A 16,903-nucleotide genomic window follows, 5' to 3' on the forward strand; every position below is an offset into this window, starting at 1 on the left:
ATAAAATTTTCACATGTCACAAAATATTCTTCTTTCGAAAATGTGGAAAGCATCTTTGGCTCAGGAGCTGTGCATGCAAAAGGAGGCACTGAACCATGCTGGCCCTTACCCCACAACCAGCAGATCCCTGCATTGGTTAATGCTGCCCTGGGTACGTGATGGGAGACAAGGGTCCCACGGCAAGATAAGAATGGAAGCTTCTGGGCAAAACAAAGTCTCTTCATATGCTTCATTTGCTTCTGAGAGCAAAATATGCTGGTGTATGCTGGCGGTCTCCAAGAGGGGACATGAAATGTTTGTCCAAGTTCCCAGGCAACCGTTTTTTATCACAAAGCATCTCTTGGACCCAATGCCACTTAGTTAGAGCAATGAGGGTAAAGTCTAACCAACTGCCAGCAACTGCGCGATGGAATGCAATCCCACCTCCCTTTCAGTGCGTCCAGTGACAGGGAGCATTCTCACCGCAGTCATCGCTGCAACAGGCATTTCTCATCTATGTAAATCGTGCTGGGTCACAAGGACCAAATCTAGTTCGACCTCTGTGTCTCTTTCATCAAAGCCAGAAGTATTTATTTAATCATACAGAAACTATACCATGCCATCTTTGACTTTCTGACTCATACCTGAAGTATGAACTCTGTGCACAGAATAAAATGAAGAAACATTTTTAAAGTCCTAGCAGGGAATCACCATGTGGCTCCTTCCAACCAAGGCCTCCTTTACGAATATGAACTCAAGGAAAATCGCAGTGAGGTGCCAGTGCAGAGGAAAGCGGCCATGCCTGCTCACTGTGTAGGCATTCTTACCCATAATGCAGTCCTGTGAAGACTACTGCCCCTGCTCAACTGCAGATGATGCGATCATTTAGGTAGGTTTGCCGTATGTGTGTAAAGGAGAGCTAGGGAGATGGCTCACCAGACAAGTGTGAGAACCTGAGTTCGGATCACCAGCACCTACGTAAGTGCCAGGAGTGGCAGTGGCATACACCTAATAATCCCAATAATGTTTTCTTGAAGCAGAGATTAACAACCTCCAGGGCAAGATGGATAGCTAGACCAGCTGAGAGTACCGAGTTCAGCAAGAGACCCTGGGTAATAACAGACTGAGGAAGACACCCTAAATCGACCTTTGGCCTCCACATGTATCCCAATCTCCCCCCCCCCCCACACACACACACAAACACACAAATACAAATACACACATGCACACTGTGATGGTTAAATGCTGTGATCAAATTATCATATTTGGAATTATAAGACACTCCTCTTGGGCAGGTCTGTGAGCTTGTTGCCAAGAAGGATGAAGTGAGGGAGAACATCCTTCCTCCTGAGTAGGCGGGCCTTCCGCTGCTGTATATGCATATGTATGTTTGCGCCTATACATTCATTTACGTGTGTATGATGTAGATATAGCATACATAACGATACTCTGTGAGGACACGGGCCTTTTCGCCTGGCTGCCCACGCTGCTTGCTGTCGAGCACTTTTTACCTGGCTGCCCTCACTGTTCCCTCAGATGTGGACCTCTGGCCTCAACTATGCTTTGTTGGAATTAGAACCAAGTTTCACGAGCCTTCCAACACAGACTGATGACCCACGGCTCTCCGGGGAAGTCTCCGGGCCTACGGTGCGGGATTGGGACTGTTGAGGCATCCAGCCTCATGGGCTAAGCAACCACCGGGTTCCTTGATGCTCAGGTGGCCTGCAGACAGCTATTGTCGGGCTGCTGGGAGCTGAGCCAGCAAATCTCTGTTATAATACCACTTGAACCTATCCGTTCTGCTCCTCTGGAGAACCCTGACGAAGACACATGATCACCACATACGCTTGCAAGAAGAGAGAGGAAAGGGGCAGGTGAGATGGGAGACAGAGAGAGCTGGGCATGTGGGCTGTTTGTGGGTCTGCTAGCAGACTCCAGTGCAAAAGAGGAGAGGGTGCACATGAAAGGCAGCAGGAACACAGCGCCAGGACCGCTGAGCGGGAGAAATGAAGACGTGCATGTCACACGGGACTCCACATATGCTCACGTGCTCCCCCACTGGTTCCGCCAGTCCAGTGTCATGCGTGAACAGCTCCTGATTGCACATCTACTTCACCCAAGAAACCCATGGGGTTATTTGTACAGGCTACGTATTTCCTGTTGGGCCCTTGGAGATAAAAATAAAATGGCATTTTCTTTCTTGTTATGTTGGTAAATCATCCCCCCAGACATTAAAGCAAGGGCCAAATGTTTTCAGTTCATGAAATCTGATACAGATATTTCCTACAGCAATATTCAAATGTAGTAGCATAGGAAAATGGGGAAAGTAACGAAAAACAAGTGATTCTTAGAGTCCTGTCTTTGCTCAAGAAACTAAGAGATCTGTTGGGGGAGACCAATCTATTTTTGTAAATTTCATTAATTTATTGGCACGTGTATGTCTGTGTGTGTGTGTGTGTGTGTGTGTGTGTGTGTGTGTGCGCGTTTGTATGCACACATGTATCTGTGTTGACTCTTGTCACTTCAAAGGAACACTGGATGCTACTGAACCCAGATTACTGCCTTTAACCATTGAGCGATCTTCCCAGCCCCAGGAGGTCAATCATTTAAGACAAACACAAAACAGTGAATTTTTCATGGGGTGAAGGGAAGTGAGCCCCTGTAGACATTGCTCAGATCTTGGGGTGAGGCTGTTCTTGGCTATAAGACAGTTTTCCTAGGGAGACAGTGACTCGCAGATTAACATGGAAATGATCGCCACTATTCAGAAACCAGGTGAGGATGAAGATGAGCATGCATGTGTGTGTGTGTGTGTGTGTGTGTGTGTGTGTGTGTGTGTGTGTGTGCCTCCACCTTTCTCCCTTGTAAATGAGTTTTCTAACACCGCCATGCTCGTGCTGTGACTCCCAGCCCCTACCTTTCAGGTTGTATGTAGGTATGTATGTGTGTTGCTAAGACTTGAACCCAGGGCCCCACGCATGCTAGACAAGTACTCTACCACGGAGTTCTAACCTAACCCTCAATTTCTTTACAAAATAAGGGGAGGAATTAGAGCTCATGAAACAAATCTAGCCCACCACCTAGTTCTATCAATGAGGCTTTGTTGTTTTGCTTTACTTTTTTTTTTTTTTTTTTTTTTGAGGTAGTGTTTCACTCTAGCCCAGGCTGACCTAGAATTCAGTATGTAGTCTCAGGCTGGCCTTGAACTCACGGCGATCCTCCTACCTCTGCCTCCCGAGTGCTGGGATCAAAGGTGTGCGCCACGTGCCCAGCTCAATGAGGCTTTAATGAAGCCTGGTCACACCGTGGATGCTTATGGCCACTTTCAAACCACAATGGCCAATTGATGAGTCATGAGAGAGTCTGCACAGTCCACAAAGCCAAACATATTTACTACAGAAAAAAAAAGTTACCAGCCCTGAACTAAAATATCTAAATTAATTTTTAACTTTTGATTCTACAAAGAAATCACATATAATAAAAGGATTCATAAGTTTCTTGGCTAATCGCCAGGAGAGCTGAGACCACACGGAACACAGCCCCTGAGAAGTTCGATGTTCCCAAGGACCACTGACTTGGCTCACGGCAGCTACCCAGAAAGAGGACCAGGAGCTCTCCCCCAGTCTAGAATGCTCCTGTGTACTCCCCAGGAGGACCATGGCAAGCTCTGGAGCAAAGAGCCCTTCATCCACGCTTGCATAAAGTAAGCAGGGTGAAATGTGGGGAATTCTGAAGACGTTTTGCTGTATATAGTTCAGGGTGGGCCAGCTGCGTATCCCAAGTTCTAACTTATCAGTGATTCTTCCACCATGTTCCAGAATTCTAAACTAAGCCTGTACTGCTCTTGAGTTGTCCATCAGGATGGGTGAGAGATTGCTTCCAAGACTCCCCGTGGGTACCAAAACCCAAGACGCTCAAGCGCCGTAGGTAGATGGTGTAGGGCTCACACAGAATCTATGCACATCCTCCCATATGCTCGAAGCCATCCCTGGATCACCGCTAATACTGCACACCATGTAAGTATTATGTGAATAGCTGTTACGCTGTGTTAACTGGAGAATGATCCAAACAAGACTCTGTGCTCAGTAAGATGTGATTACCGCTCCTCCCCCCCCCCCCGCCAATAGGTGATTGGTTGAATCCATGAAAAGTGGGATCTGCAGACACTTTTGTAATCCCCCCCCCCCGCCAAAAAAATGATGGAGCTGGGCGTGGTGGCACACACGCCTTTGATCCCAGCATTTGGGAGGCAGAGGTAGGAGGATCGCTGTGAGTTCGAGGCCACCCTGAGACTACATAGTGAATTCCAGGTCAGCCTGGACTACAGTGAAATCCTACCTCAAGAAAACAAAATAATAATAAGAAGAAGAAGAGGAGGAGGAAGGAAGGAAGAGTAACTCTTGTCAGCCTGGTCTTCACTGTGTTGTGGCGTGACTCAGGCGCATGCTCCAGGAGAGGGCTCTGTCCATCCAGTCCTACTTGGTGCAGCCCAACCTGGACCCAAGGGGGAGATACCAGGAAGAGCGTATTCTGAGACCTGAATCTCAGGTCAAGAAAGTGTATTACCTGGATGATGAGACCCAAGGTGCTGACTCTGAAATGCCTCTGTGAATGGCGTTGATCATTTATCATTTCTAAGAAATGAGACTCTATGACTTTCTATCTAGATCAGTGACATGAGTAAGTTACACTCTGGATTTCTTTTGCTCGCTGCTTTCTGCCTGTGCCTACTCCATAGCCAGAGCAATAAGAAAGTGGCACTTGGGCTAGAGAGATGGCTTAGCATTTAAGGCACTTCCCTGCAAAGCCTAAGGACCTAGGTTCAATTCCCTAGTACCCATAGAAGCCAGGTGCACAAGGTGGCCAAGTGTCTGGAGTTCGTTTGCAGTGGCTAGAGGCCCTGTAGTGCCCATTTTTTATCTGCCTCTTTCTCTCTCTCTCTCAAATAAGTAAATAAGCAAAATATTTTAAAAGAGAGAGACAGAAAAAGAAAGAAAGTAGCACTTATCAAAGAAAGGAATGAGGTACTTGCCAAAGAGATCCTAGAGATATCCTGGGAATGTCTTGGCCAATCTTTTCCGAACTGGGCCTCACAATGTTTTAGCCCAGAGATTCTAACCTATAACTATCAGGCGATAAAGGGGCCCAGATATGGATGCCAAGCTCCTGAATGCACGTCCAGAAGAACAAATTCAAAATTGCAAAGGGAAACTGAGCAGCCAGGTGTCTAGCCTTGCTTTGGTGCCATTGTACAGGAATAAACACTGAGACTGCTCAAGACCAACAAAGCTCCAGGGTGAGACCTGGCAGAGTAGCTCTCTCTTGGGTGCAGCCACCTCAGTGTAAAACGTATGCTGTGTGCAAAACCAAAACCTGCCTTCTCCTAAGTGAACCCAGAGATTCTACTTTCCGCATGCTGGGGAGCCCTCTCTCCCGAGGGGCTCCATCACCTGGCAGGTCTTCCTCCAAGGAGACCTGGGCACCCCAGGCTGGGAGGCGGGGATACAGCAAGCTTCTACCCTCAGAGAGAGGCAGGCCTACAGGTGGAGAGATGATTTGACGGATAAAACACGACCATACAAACGTGAGGACCAGAGTTCAGATCCCCAGCACCCACATAAATGCTCAGTGGGTGTGGGAGACCAGGTGTAATCCCAGCCTTGGGTAGGCTGAAAAAGGGGGGCGTTCCCTGGAGCAAGCTGGCTAGACTAGCCAAAAAGGCGAGCCCTGGGCTCAAGCGAGAGACCATGTTTCTATAAATGAGGTACTGTGTTACGAAAGAAGATCCCCGATGTTAACTCTGGCCTCTGCATACGCACGGATACACCCACACAGGCACACACATGCATGTCTCCCCCCACACACATACACAAGCGGAAATGAGAGCAAGAGAGGCAGGCAGGGAGAGAAAGAGAGTCAGACCCAGGGCCCCTCGGGACGTGGCTGGCTCCAACAGAGTCCCACAGCCAACGCAACAGCTGGTGGGGACATGGAAGAGAAAAGGCATTATCTATCCTCGCCCTGGGAAGGAGACACAGGAGCACTGGGGTGGGAGTCTGGAGGTCTGAGAGGTGCCACCCTGGCTGGGCCACTCAAGGCTGCATAGGTTTTGGCAAGCCATGCCTTGATTTTTCTCAGCTGCGGAAGAGAGACGGATTCACGCCGGAAGACTCGCTCGCTGTCCTGTGGCAAAGCCTCGCCACACAGCGGCAATGCAGGAGCTGCGAGCGCACACGGACGTGGCCCCTGCCCTTCAAAACTCACAGGGCTGGCACAGTGCCTGGCTCGCCAGCAGCGTCCCGTGATGTGACCAGTTTCACAGCAGGGGTGTTATGGTGCTGTTGGGGCGCTTGGCCCTATGCACCCCACTTGTACGCTACCATATCCACCTGCCTACTGTCACTTCAGGCCTTGCTTCTCCATCCTGGGCTATGAGTCCGGCAAGTCTCCTTGTTGTGACAGTCTCAGGGCCTCCCAGCTCCTGCCTTGCCCCACCGGGTCCACTTAGCCACCCGTTGGCTGTCCAGCAGCCAACCATGAATCTCACCCTCAAACCGTCTTTATCCCATCCATTCTGACCAGATTCATTGGCTTGTCCTTTGGAGAACAGACAAGCTGCGTCTGGCCCACCTTTCAAGTCTTCTTTACTCCCAATGCCTTTGGTGTGTTCGTGGCCCTGGGCCGCCCTCCACCCCCACGATGCACTCTGTTCTTCCACTCCTTCAATTTACTCACCTTGGAAACACTATTTCCTTTCCTGGGCTTGGAAGATGCGAATTCACCTTGGAGAGCTCAGCTCAAGGCTGTCTCTTACCAGGTACTCTTCACAGCTGTGCCCCCCACAACCAAGAAGTACCCCCACCATCTGCCTTTGCCCTCTCCTATCTTTTTCTTTCCCTTTTTGAAAGCACTTGAACCCAGAGCCTCTCACATTCTAGGCGAACTCTCTACCCGCTGAGCTACTTCCCCCAAACCTTTTATAATTTTGAGATAGGGTCTTTCTAAATTGCCCAATCTGGACTTGAACTTGCTCTATAATCCAGCAGGCCTTGAACTTTCAATCTTCTTGCCTTGGTCTCCCAAGTAGCTGGGGTCACAGGCCTACCGTCACACCTGACTTCCCCCTGTGGTTTTTCAAGGCGAGCATGTTTTTCTTTGTGATACCTGCGTTCTACCAAGTGTGTGCTCAGTTGATTTGGAAGTAGAAACTTCCATTCAAAGGCTATCATCACTCTGGCCCTCCACCCCCTCCTCCTAAGCTTCCCCTGCCTCACACAAACACACTGTATTCACTGTTCCTACTCCTCTCTGTCTTCCTTTAATAATGTCTTCTAGGCGTGATAGGATAGAGTCAGGATCAGTCCATGTTTTCCACAGGACCAGATAAAGCATTTTTAGCCCAAAGCTGGTGTTTCATGTTGGCCACAGCGATGAGGAACATCAGGGCTGTCTACGTGTCCAAATGCAGGAGCAAGTTCACACTGACGCAGCCCTGTGTCTGCCATGGCCAGCCTACATGCAGAAAGTATGGCCTCCCTCTTGGCTCGTACACGGGCCCAGAATCACACCTCTCCATGCCCCTGAGCAGCACCCACTCACCTCTAGCACAGAGAAGCAGCAGACACTCACCCACAGAAGGAGGGAGGAGAGGTGGCTCCTGGTGGCTCCCACAGCTCAGAAGCCACCTGCAAGTCCTCACCGGGTACTCGGCTGGGTCACAAGGGGCCAGACTGTTCGCCTCTCTATCTTCCTCCTTACAACAACTGACCTCACCAGACTCTCTGTTCCCCAAAGCCCCAGATTTCCATATCTCCTGCTTCTAACTGGCTTTCAGCTGATGTTAGCTTCAGGAGACAGCTCAGTGGGTCCCTCGGGAGCCAGGGCCCTGTCCTCCTGGAAAGCTGTCACCCCCTTCAACCTCCTCAAACAGGGTGTTCAATGTCTTTCCACCTTCCTCCCAAACAGCACAGACTTCCCTGCCCCCCAGGAAGATTAGGAAAGGTGTGATTTTTGCCAGCTCTCTCACCCACACTCACCCCCTCCGTGATGAGAAAGCGCTGGGGTAATGGGCCAGGGTCCCTGCCCGATCTCCGACCCACCCTGTGCTAGAGGAGTGCCCTGATCACGTTTCTTAGGTGGCAAACTGACTTCGGACTGAGCCCTTGCTTCGGGCCCAGGAAGGGTGTCCCACACAAAAACACCTCCAAGGGAAATTCACCCAATCTCTCATCCTTCCCAGGAACTCCTGACCCAAAGCAGACTGGAAAAAAGCTAGCAGTTAGGGCTGCACCCAGGACAGGGGCACACAGGCCTGGCAGGGGTGAGCCACTACCACCAGCATGCCCAGTTCCACCCAGTCTTTATGCTGAAATCCCATGTCCCAGCAAAGTGAGGTGGCCAGTCGTTACGGGGCCTTTTCCATGATCCAGGCTCAAACCAGGGACTCATAAGGCTAATGGGGAAAACCAAATGCCACAGGCAGAGCAGAGAGCGGCAGGGTGCGTCTGGACAGAATCGCATGAACCTGGCCAGGGTGACAGCCTCGTCAGAAATAGGGTAACAGAGCAAATGCTCTGAGCACAGGGCCACAGGGACATGGCTGGAGTGTCCACCACACACAGTAATCGTACTGCGGATGAAGACACGCTGCCCCAAGCGGGCTCAGCCTGGCCACCAGAGGACAGCAGTCACAAGCCTGGGCCCCCAAACCCGCACACACAGAAAGGATGGGAGGAACAGAGGCAGGGAAGGAGGGAGGGAAAAGCCAGGACGGAACCCTACAGAACTCCCGGGTGACCCTGGAATCGATGGACTCTGGTTATGTGTTCTGGCCCCCACACCCTTTGTCCGAAGCTTTTTATGCCCCTGCATGAGTGCTGATGCACCCTCATGTGTACCTCTGTCTTGATGGCAGAGAAAGTTCAGCGAAGCCCCCCAGAAGACTGTCAGCCCAGGATATAGACCCAACTCCCAAAGACACCCCTCAAACTTAGATGGGCACATGGGAACCCTGGCTGCTCACCCCACCTGGCCTCAAGAAGGCCTACAGCGCTGTCACCTGTCACAAGTCAATTCTCCCACCCCCACCCCTCAGCCCTTAGCCCGGACGCAAGGCCTCCTCCTGTGGGAGGGGCCGGGTACTCACCAGGACTCTGCCAGTCAGCGTCTGGGCAGATATCATCACGCCTGCCCAGTCTTTCACAGAGGTCATCCAGCCAACCTCGGCTGCCACCACCTCCTCTTTCTCGTCCACTGGCTTGAGAGTGCCATCTGCCTGGCTCGAGCCATTGTTAATCTTCTGGGCCTCCTGGCAACAGAGGGAACCAGAGTTGAGTGTCAGGGAACAACTGGACATAAATAAGATACACATGCATTCATTAAGAATCAAAGCCCACAGGGGTCCCTGGCTAAGGCAGAATGTGGCTTAAAGGTGCAGAAGCAGCAGAGAAGGAGGGTAGACTAAGGGTCTGATTTGCTCTTCTAATTTGTTAAAAGGAAGAATGATTTGTCTGTATCTTTTTAAATACCCTCATGAGAGGAAGAAGGCTGGTATTTTTCTCTGCCCACTTTAAAGGAAAAAGCCCGAAGCCCCAGCCTGCCTCAGGTCAGAGTGCTTAGCGGGATGTGGTCTCCGCCTCTCTGAGTGCCATGGCCTCTCATGGCACCACCCCCTTCCCTTTACGCAGTTCTCATCTTTTCTTCCCAGGCTCTGATTCCGCAAAGACTTGTGATGGCCCCACAATGGTTCTAGCAATGGAGACCAGACAGCCATTGGGCCAGAGATGATCACATGACTTCTGCCAATACAATATGACTCAAGGAGGGGGAAAGGTCATCCTTCCCACAATAGGAAGTCACTATGGAGGAAAGCAGAGGTGATAAAATACTGGTGTCATTATTCTAGGCCTGGATCCGGCTGCACCTGAATCCCACGTCCTGTCTTCTCTGTAATTTCTTTTGTAGCTGGAAATGTGCTGGCGGAAAGAAAACTGACCTCATCAGATATCTGAACCCCAAATTGTATCCCTTCACACATACAACGCGCCCTCGGCCTAGAATGATCTACCTATAGGTGCTCATGGCCTCCCTCTCCTTTCTTCTCCTTCAAAGTCTTTCCTGGGTATCCTTTGAAAATTGCAGCTGGTTTCCTCCAACAGCACTTTCCTGCTTTTATTTTTCTATAGCACTTGACACACTGCCTTATTTCATTTACCATCTTCCCCCATCCCATGCTGTTCAACCTCATGCCCAACAGAACCCTAGGCACAAAGATGGCTCAAGAGTCATGAATGAAGCTGGTGTGGCCACTCACACCAGTAATCGCAGCATTGGAGAGGCAGAGGGTTCCTGGAGCTGGTTGCCTAGACAGTCTGGCCTAACCAGTGATCTCCAGGCCACAAGAGACCCTGTCTCCAAGAGAAACGTAGGGCATAACCACATACATGACCCTGCACAAACGTATATGCCCACACATGTATGAATACAACACACGCGCGCACACACACACACACACACACACGCATGCACGAAATGAAAAAATATGAATGAGGGCTGGAGAGATGGCTTAGCAACTTAGCACATGCCTGCAAAGCCTAGGGACCCTGGTTCGATTCTCCAGGTCCCATGTTAGCCAGATGCACAAGGAGGCACATGCGTCTGGAATTCGTTTGCAGTGTCTAGAGGCCCTGGTGCACCCATTCTCTCTCTCTCCCTCCCTCCCTCCCTCCCTCCCTTTCTCTGTCTCTAATTAATAAATAAATAAATAAAAGTAAACTCTTAAGAAAAAACATGAATGAATGACTCCAATGGGCTGTTAGTATCAGCCCTCCATCACCCAAAAAGCCTATGTGTGGGGCTACCAGATAAAATATAGGACAAACAGCCAAATTTGAACTTTAGGTAAATAATTTTTTGTGTAAATACGATCAAAATATTGGAGAAGTTGTATAAACACGAAAAAATTATCATTTGGGGGCTGAAGAGATGACATAGTGGTTAAGACTCTTGTCTGCCAATCCAAAGGATCCAGGTTTGATTCTCCAGGTCCCATGTAAGCCAGATGTACAAGATGGTGCAAGCATCTGGAGTTCATCTGCAGTGGCTAGAAGCCCTGGTGTACCCATTCTCTGTCTCTCTCTCTCTCTCTCTCTCTCTCTGTTTCTCTCACCCCCCTCCCGGTCTCTAATAAATAAAAATAAATCTTTAAAAATTATTATTTGGGGTAGGGAGATGGTTCAGTGGATAAAAAACATGATGAGTGTCTGAATTCAGATCCCTAGAACCCACATAAGAAAGCTACCTGTGGAGTTGAAAGGTGGCTCAGTGGTTAAGGCACTTGCCAGCGAAGCCTAACAACCCAGGTTTGATTCCCCAGTATCCATGTATGCCAGATGCACAAGTTCGCACATGAATTAGGAGTTCTTTTGCAACAGCTAAAGGCCCTAGCATACCCATCCTCTCTGTCTCTCTCTGCTTGCAAATAAATAAAAATATTTATTTATTTATGAGACAGAGAGATAGAGAGAGGGAGGGAAGGAGTGAGAAAGGGAGAAAAGGAGAGAAAGAGGGAGAGAAGGAGGGAGGGAAGGAGGAGAGAAGAAGAAAATAGGCACACCAGGGCCTCTGGCCACTATAAATGAACTCCAGACAAATGTGCCACATTGTGCATCTGGCTTACATGGTTCCAGGGAAATCAAGCTTGAGTCCTTAGGCATTGCAGGCAAGTGCCTTAACTATACATACATACATACATACATACATATATGAACTAGCTATTGTGGCAGGCATCTGTTATCACTGTACACCTATGGCAAGAATGCAGGTGGAGACAGAGCATCTTGCCAGAAGCTCACAGTCCAGCTAAACTAGGGGATGAAGCAATGAACATCACAGCTTACTAAAGACAGTGTCTTAAATTCCCTAAGTTTCACTCTGGCCTCCACATGAACACTGGGAAACACAAGCACATACCATTAAAAAGTCCTCAAAAACTTATCATTTATATAAAAGTAAGTCTAACTGGATCTGTGCAGATGGAGATGCCCGCAAACTATGCCCATCGTTTAAATCCTAGATGAATTTCCACAGCAAGCCCGTGCTAGAGATCATTGTGCTTGGGATCAAACAGGAGAAACCAAAGGTAGAGACAAAACCTCTTCCTCTGCAATAAGGGGAGGTGGGCCAAGGCAGGCCGGAAGCTGCCCAAGGCCTGGTTCTCTCCTCCTGGCTGCGTATGGCTCAGGGAGGCTGGGGCTACAGAAGATGGAGCCGGAGCACTGGACGCTATTTCATTCCCCCGTGTGTTAAGCCTCACAGAGCTAGAACAATCCTAGTGGAAATCTGGGAGGGAAGAGCCTTGGGCACATCTGAGGGCCTCCTGCTGACCTGCCACCCAAGCTTCCTAGGTCAGTCTCACAGGCCTATTTGGACTTATCCGTGTCCTCGTCCTGAGACTGGAGAGGTGGGTTTTCAGGGGGAGGGGCAGCATGTAACCATAGCAGCCATAGTAAGCATGGGACAGATTCAGAGAGGGAATCTAGCTTTCCTGCCACTACAAGACCTCCCCTGTGGGAACCTCCTCTGTGAGATGGGGACAACATTGCCTCTTCCCCCAGAACTGTCAGGATTCAACAGTGTCCAGTGACACATCATACATGCTCTATCAGTTAGTTCCTGCCCACCCTTCCGCCCCCACATCTGACACTGGCACTGTAAGGCAGGGGCTCTCAGCCTCGAGTGGGCATAATGAGCATGCTGGCTGGCTCATGAACACAGGGTGCCGGGCCCACCCCCAAACCCTGCAGTTCTCCCAGGTTCCCAGGCACTCACCATCTGCTGGCCTTATCTGAGTCCTGCCCTGATCTGAAATGGGTCTTTAATTTTATCCCCTGGCACTTTCTGCTGGTCCTCTTCCTTCAGCCAGAGCCACCTGCTTCATTCAGAATTGGACAACGGTGGAGTTGGGGCGGGGGGGGGGGGACAGTCAGCCCCAGATCAAAGGCTGTTGGGGTTACTATAGTGTGTGTGTGTGTGTGTGTGTGTGTGTGTGTGTGTGTGTGTTTGTGCATGTGGAGACTAGAGGACAACCTTGGTTACCGTTACTTCGGGAAGCTGCCTATGTTTTCTGATACAAGGACTTCCATTGGCTTGGAACCTCGCCTCATTAGGAGAGACCTGGCTGGCAGCAAGACCCAGGGACCTACCTGTCTGCCAACCCTGCTCTGGGATTACAAGCATGTACCACTACACCTTGGTTTTCTTGCACATGGGTCCTGGGGATTGAGCCCGAGTCCTCGTGGGTGCGAGGCAAACACTTCACTGGTTGCTTTTGTTAACACCTGCAGAGCGGGGAGAGGTTCTGGACAGGTCTCTGGCTGCCACGTGGAGAGTCGGCTCAAGCTGGAGGCTCACAGGACACAGACACCTTGGCCCCTGGAGGAGCGAAACCAGCACGGGGAAGGCCCAGAGCCAGGGAGTCCCTACGGCCACCGTGGTTTCAACGCATCAATAATTCACGGCGCACGAGGTACGGTGCTATTTTGCCAGCCCTCTTACCTATTGTTTTACAAGGCATTCATTATTTTAATTACTTTATGATAGGCAAGGAAAAACACAGACAAACAGGAGATAGTGCCCTGGTTATTATTTGCTTACACTAGATGTTGTGAGCTTAATTACCATGTATGGGAGGTAAGAGTGGGGGAGGCAAGACTGGGGGGCTGAGGAAGCCAGGGGTGCTCGACAAAGCCCTGTGTCAGCCTGCCAGGTCCGTCCAGGGATTCTCTGTGGGAAAAGCAAAGCGCTGCGGCCTTCTGCTGATGTCAGGACACCATAGAGGATTAAACGGCCCTGCTGGGGACGCACAGTCCACACAGGCAGTTGAAGAAGAAACCACTGGAACAGCATTGGTCATGGTGGTCACCACTGACCAAACCAGACCTGGACTCCAACCGCCAGAAATGAAGCGTTACTTGTGATCAAACTCCATAAGCCTTATAAAGGAATCCAGCAGTTAGTGGAATTTCGCAGACCATTTTATAGGCAGGGTAACTAACACATTAGTGACTTTGTCTACTGACCCCTTGGAGGGCCACTGACCACAGTGGACCTCAGTAAATAACTACACAATGGAAGGAGAATTCTCAAGGATGCCATCATTCGCTAAGCAATGGGCCCTGGAGACTTGGTGCCCTGAGTTCCGTGGGAGAACTTACCCATGAGACCTTCTCAGACGCCTTCTGACGCTGAGCTCTACTGGACCAAACTCTCTCCTCCAAGATGAGGAGACAGGTTCAGAGCAAGGCCAAATCTCAGACTTTGTCTCTTCCTCCTGGACCCCTGCACCACGACACACTACTGGAGAGGGCCATCAAGGTGTGTCCTGAATGACTTGGCAAACACCCGGCCACCCTAGACTTCCCACTTCACTGCAGAGGAAGATGGTACCACACAGCCCAGGGAGGACCTCCAAGTAGGACCAGATGCCATAACCCTGGTACCAGCCAGGAAGTCATTGTGTGTACATGTGTGTGTGTGTGTGTGTGTGTGTGTGCACATGTATGTGCATGTGTGTGCACGTCTGCGTGTGTAAGATAGAGATGCTATGGCTACAGGATCCAGCTGCCGCAGCCTTTTAGTTAAACAAGCTGCCAGCTTCTCTGAAACACAGGGAAGGTGGGCTGTGGGGTGAGGGCTCAGAGGAGAAGGCAGCGCGGGCCCTCAACACTGAAGCTATGCTGCTGTCTCGGCAGTCCTCACTGCCCACCCTGAGGACCCCCAGGAGGAGGGGCTCAGTCTTGCTTTGCAAAGGCCTGAGCATCTGCCCCAGCCCTGACTTCTCTTCCCTGTGGATCCAGGGGGCGCTAGCCACAACTGCTCAGTGCAGAATAAGGAGGGCTTCCCAGCCAGGGCACAGGGGTGAGAGGCTGGGGGACACGGGCCAGCCGAGTGGCTTTGGACCCTACCTATCTGTCACTTGTCCTTTCTGGGCCCGTGGCCTCAACTTGTCCATTCTCATTCTTTTAACAGCGGTCTGCAACAATGGCTTCCACTTGACAAGCTGCAGATAGCCTCACTTCCTGTATAACCTGTGACCGAGGAAAGGGGACCGCAGTCACTGATGGCCGTCACAGAGATGATCTGTCTGCCCGGGGTTTCGGTATTTCCACCAAATCACAAGAGGGAAAAGCCAACGCTTGAGAAAAGACTTCAGAATGTTGAATGGAATAAGTCAGACTCAGAAAGACAGGTATCACGTGTTCTCTCCTATATAGAATCAACACACACACACACACACACACACACACGACATGAAAGTAGGAAGGGAACTATTTGTAGGAAGGGAACTATTTGAGGGTAGGAAAGGGACCAGTGGGAGGGAAGAGGGGGAACAAACAAGGGTAACAGAGGGTGAATGAGTTAAAAAATAATGGGATACATGTGTAAAACTGTCATAATAAATCCCATTATTTTATGTGCTAATTTTAAAACTAGAGGATAAAAATGAAGGGGATTTGGGGAATCCTTAGGCTATGACCCCTCCGCTCACTGCGCAGATGAGAAAGCAGAGACCCTACGTGGAAGTCACATGTTCTGTGCCAGCCACTCAGGCCAGCTAGGCACCCCGTGGCTGAAATGTCACTACTCCCCACACTGGCCCTGTTTCTCTGGTCTCTCAGAGACTCCTCAGCAAGGGAAGGGCTGCAGGTCTTCAGCTGGTGGTGCCCTGAGCCCTGGCAGCCTGCAGCCCTGGGTTCAGACATGGGGGGCACAGCAGGGAGAAACCATGCTCTTGTCCCAGAAGGTCCAGCTCTCCCAAAGTGAAGGCCTCTCTGCCCTGGCACCCCCTGCCTCCAGCCCTCCCATCTCTAACCCTCCCACATCTGGACCCAGTACACTGGGGACCTCAGTCAGGCCCACGATAGAGGAGAGACCACTCCCACCAAAGTGCAGCTATTCTGGGTGGGCTTGGGCAAGCCACTTCACATCCCAAAGCCCCTGTGTTCTCTATAGCAACTCCCAAAGCACCAGTACTCTGTAAAGACAGGGCCAGTGAGACATCCGGTCCTCTGGTTCAGGCAGTAAATATGGATGCTGTGGAGAAAGGAGTCGCTTACTCCAAAACCAAAAGCCTCACAGAGCCCAAGCTCAGCCCCCCCACCCCGCCCTCTCCAGGAACATGCACGCACACACACGTGCACGTGCACATATGCTTAAGGAAAACAGCAAGGCTGGGGGCTAAGGAGTTGTCTCAGTGGTCAGAAGCTTTTTCTGCCAAAGCCACTCAACTGGAGTTTGGGTCCCCAAACCCCACAGAAGGCGGAACACAGCACATGCACACGTCTGTCACCCAACACACCCTCAGCAACAAGATGCAGAGTAAGCAGGACCCCAGAGCTCATGAGCCAACGCGTCTGGCATTCCCAGCAGCAAACGAGAGAGATGCTACCTCAAACAAGACGGAAGCTGAGGACTGATACCCCAAGGATGTCCTCTGACCTCCACATGTACACCATGGCATGGAGACCCCCACCCATATGCACACACCACACACTGACCACATACACATGCCCAGCACCCTCCTGTGGTTTCTCTTCCATCTCTGAGAACAAGTCCGTCCCCCAGTCTGTCCTTCTCTTGTCTGTCATCTTACATGTCTGCAACCCACTCGTGCCACTGAAGCTGCATTGGCCTCTTAGTAGCTGTGAGAACCTTCCAGGCCTACTTCTGGGGACGATTGACACCAGTCACTCCCTTGGCCCCCGTATACACTTGATGCTCTCTGAGTGTTGGTTCAAAGCTTCACCTGACTCCTGAACCCTTCCCTGATCTCCCCATTGGAAATGGTGCTTTGCCAAGTCAGTCCCTGCCCAGGCAGCATTTGTGCCACCACCTGAAAGCTGGTAGCCTCTAAGCATTCCAGTGA

At 50.6% G+C, this 16,903-nt stretch overlaps 1 protein-coding gene across 32 annotated transcripts in view; it reads right to left on the minus strand.

Annotated features, from left to right (window-relative positions):
- Window positions 1–16,903, minus strand: part of Kcnma1 (potassium calcium-activated channel subfamily M alpha 1) — a 757,466-nt gene that overhangs the window by 515,511 nt on the left and 225,052 nt on the right. For all 32 annotated transcript variants that reach the window (XM_004657971.3, XM_004657965.3, XM_004657975.2 and 29 more), the window contains exon 2: window positions 9,125–9,286. In XM_004657971.3, the coding sequence (XP_004658028.2) occupies window positions 9,125–9,286 (162 nt within the window). The remainder of the gene's footprint in view (window positions 1–9,124; window positions 9,287–16,903) is intronic.

Source organism: Jaculus jaculus, chromosome 18 (genome assembly GCF_020740685.1).
Source record: "Jaculus jaculus isolate mJacJac1 chromosome 18, mJacJac1.mat.Y.cur, whole genome shotgun sequence".
Lineage (NCBI taxonomy): Eukaryota > Metazoa > Chordata > Mammalia > Rodentia > Dipodidae > Jaculus > Jaculus jaculus.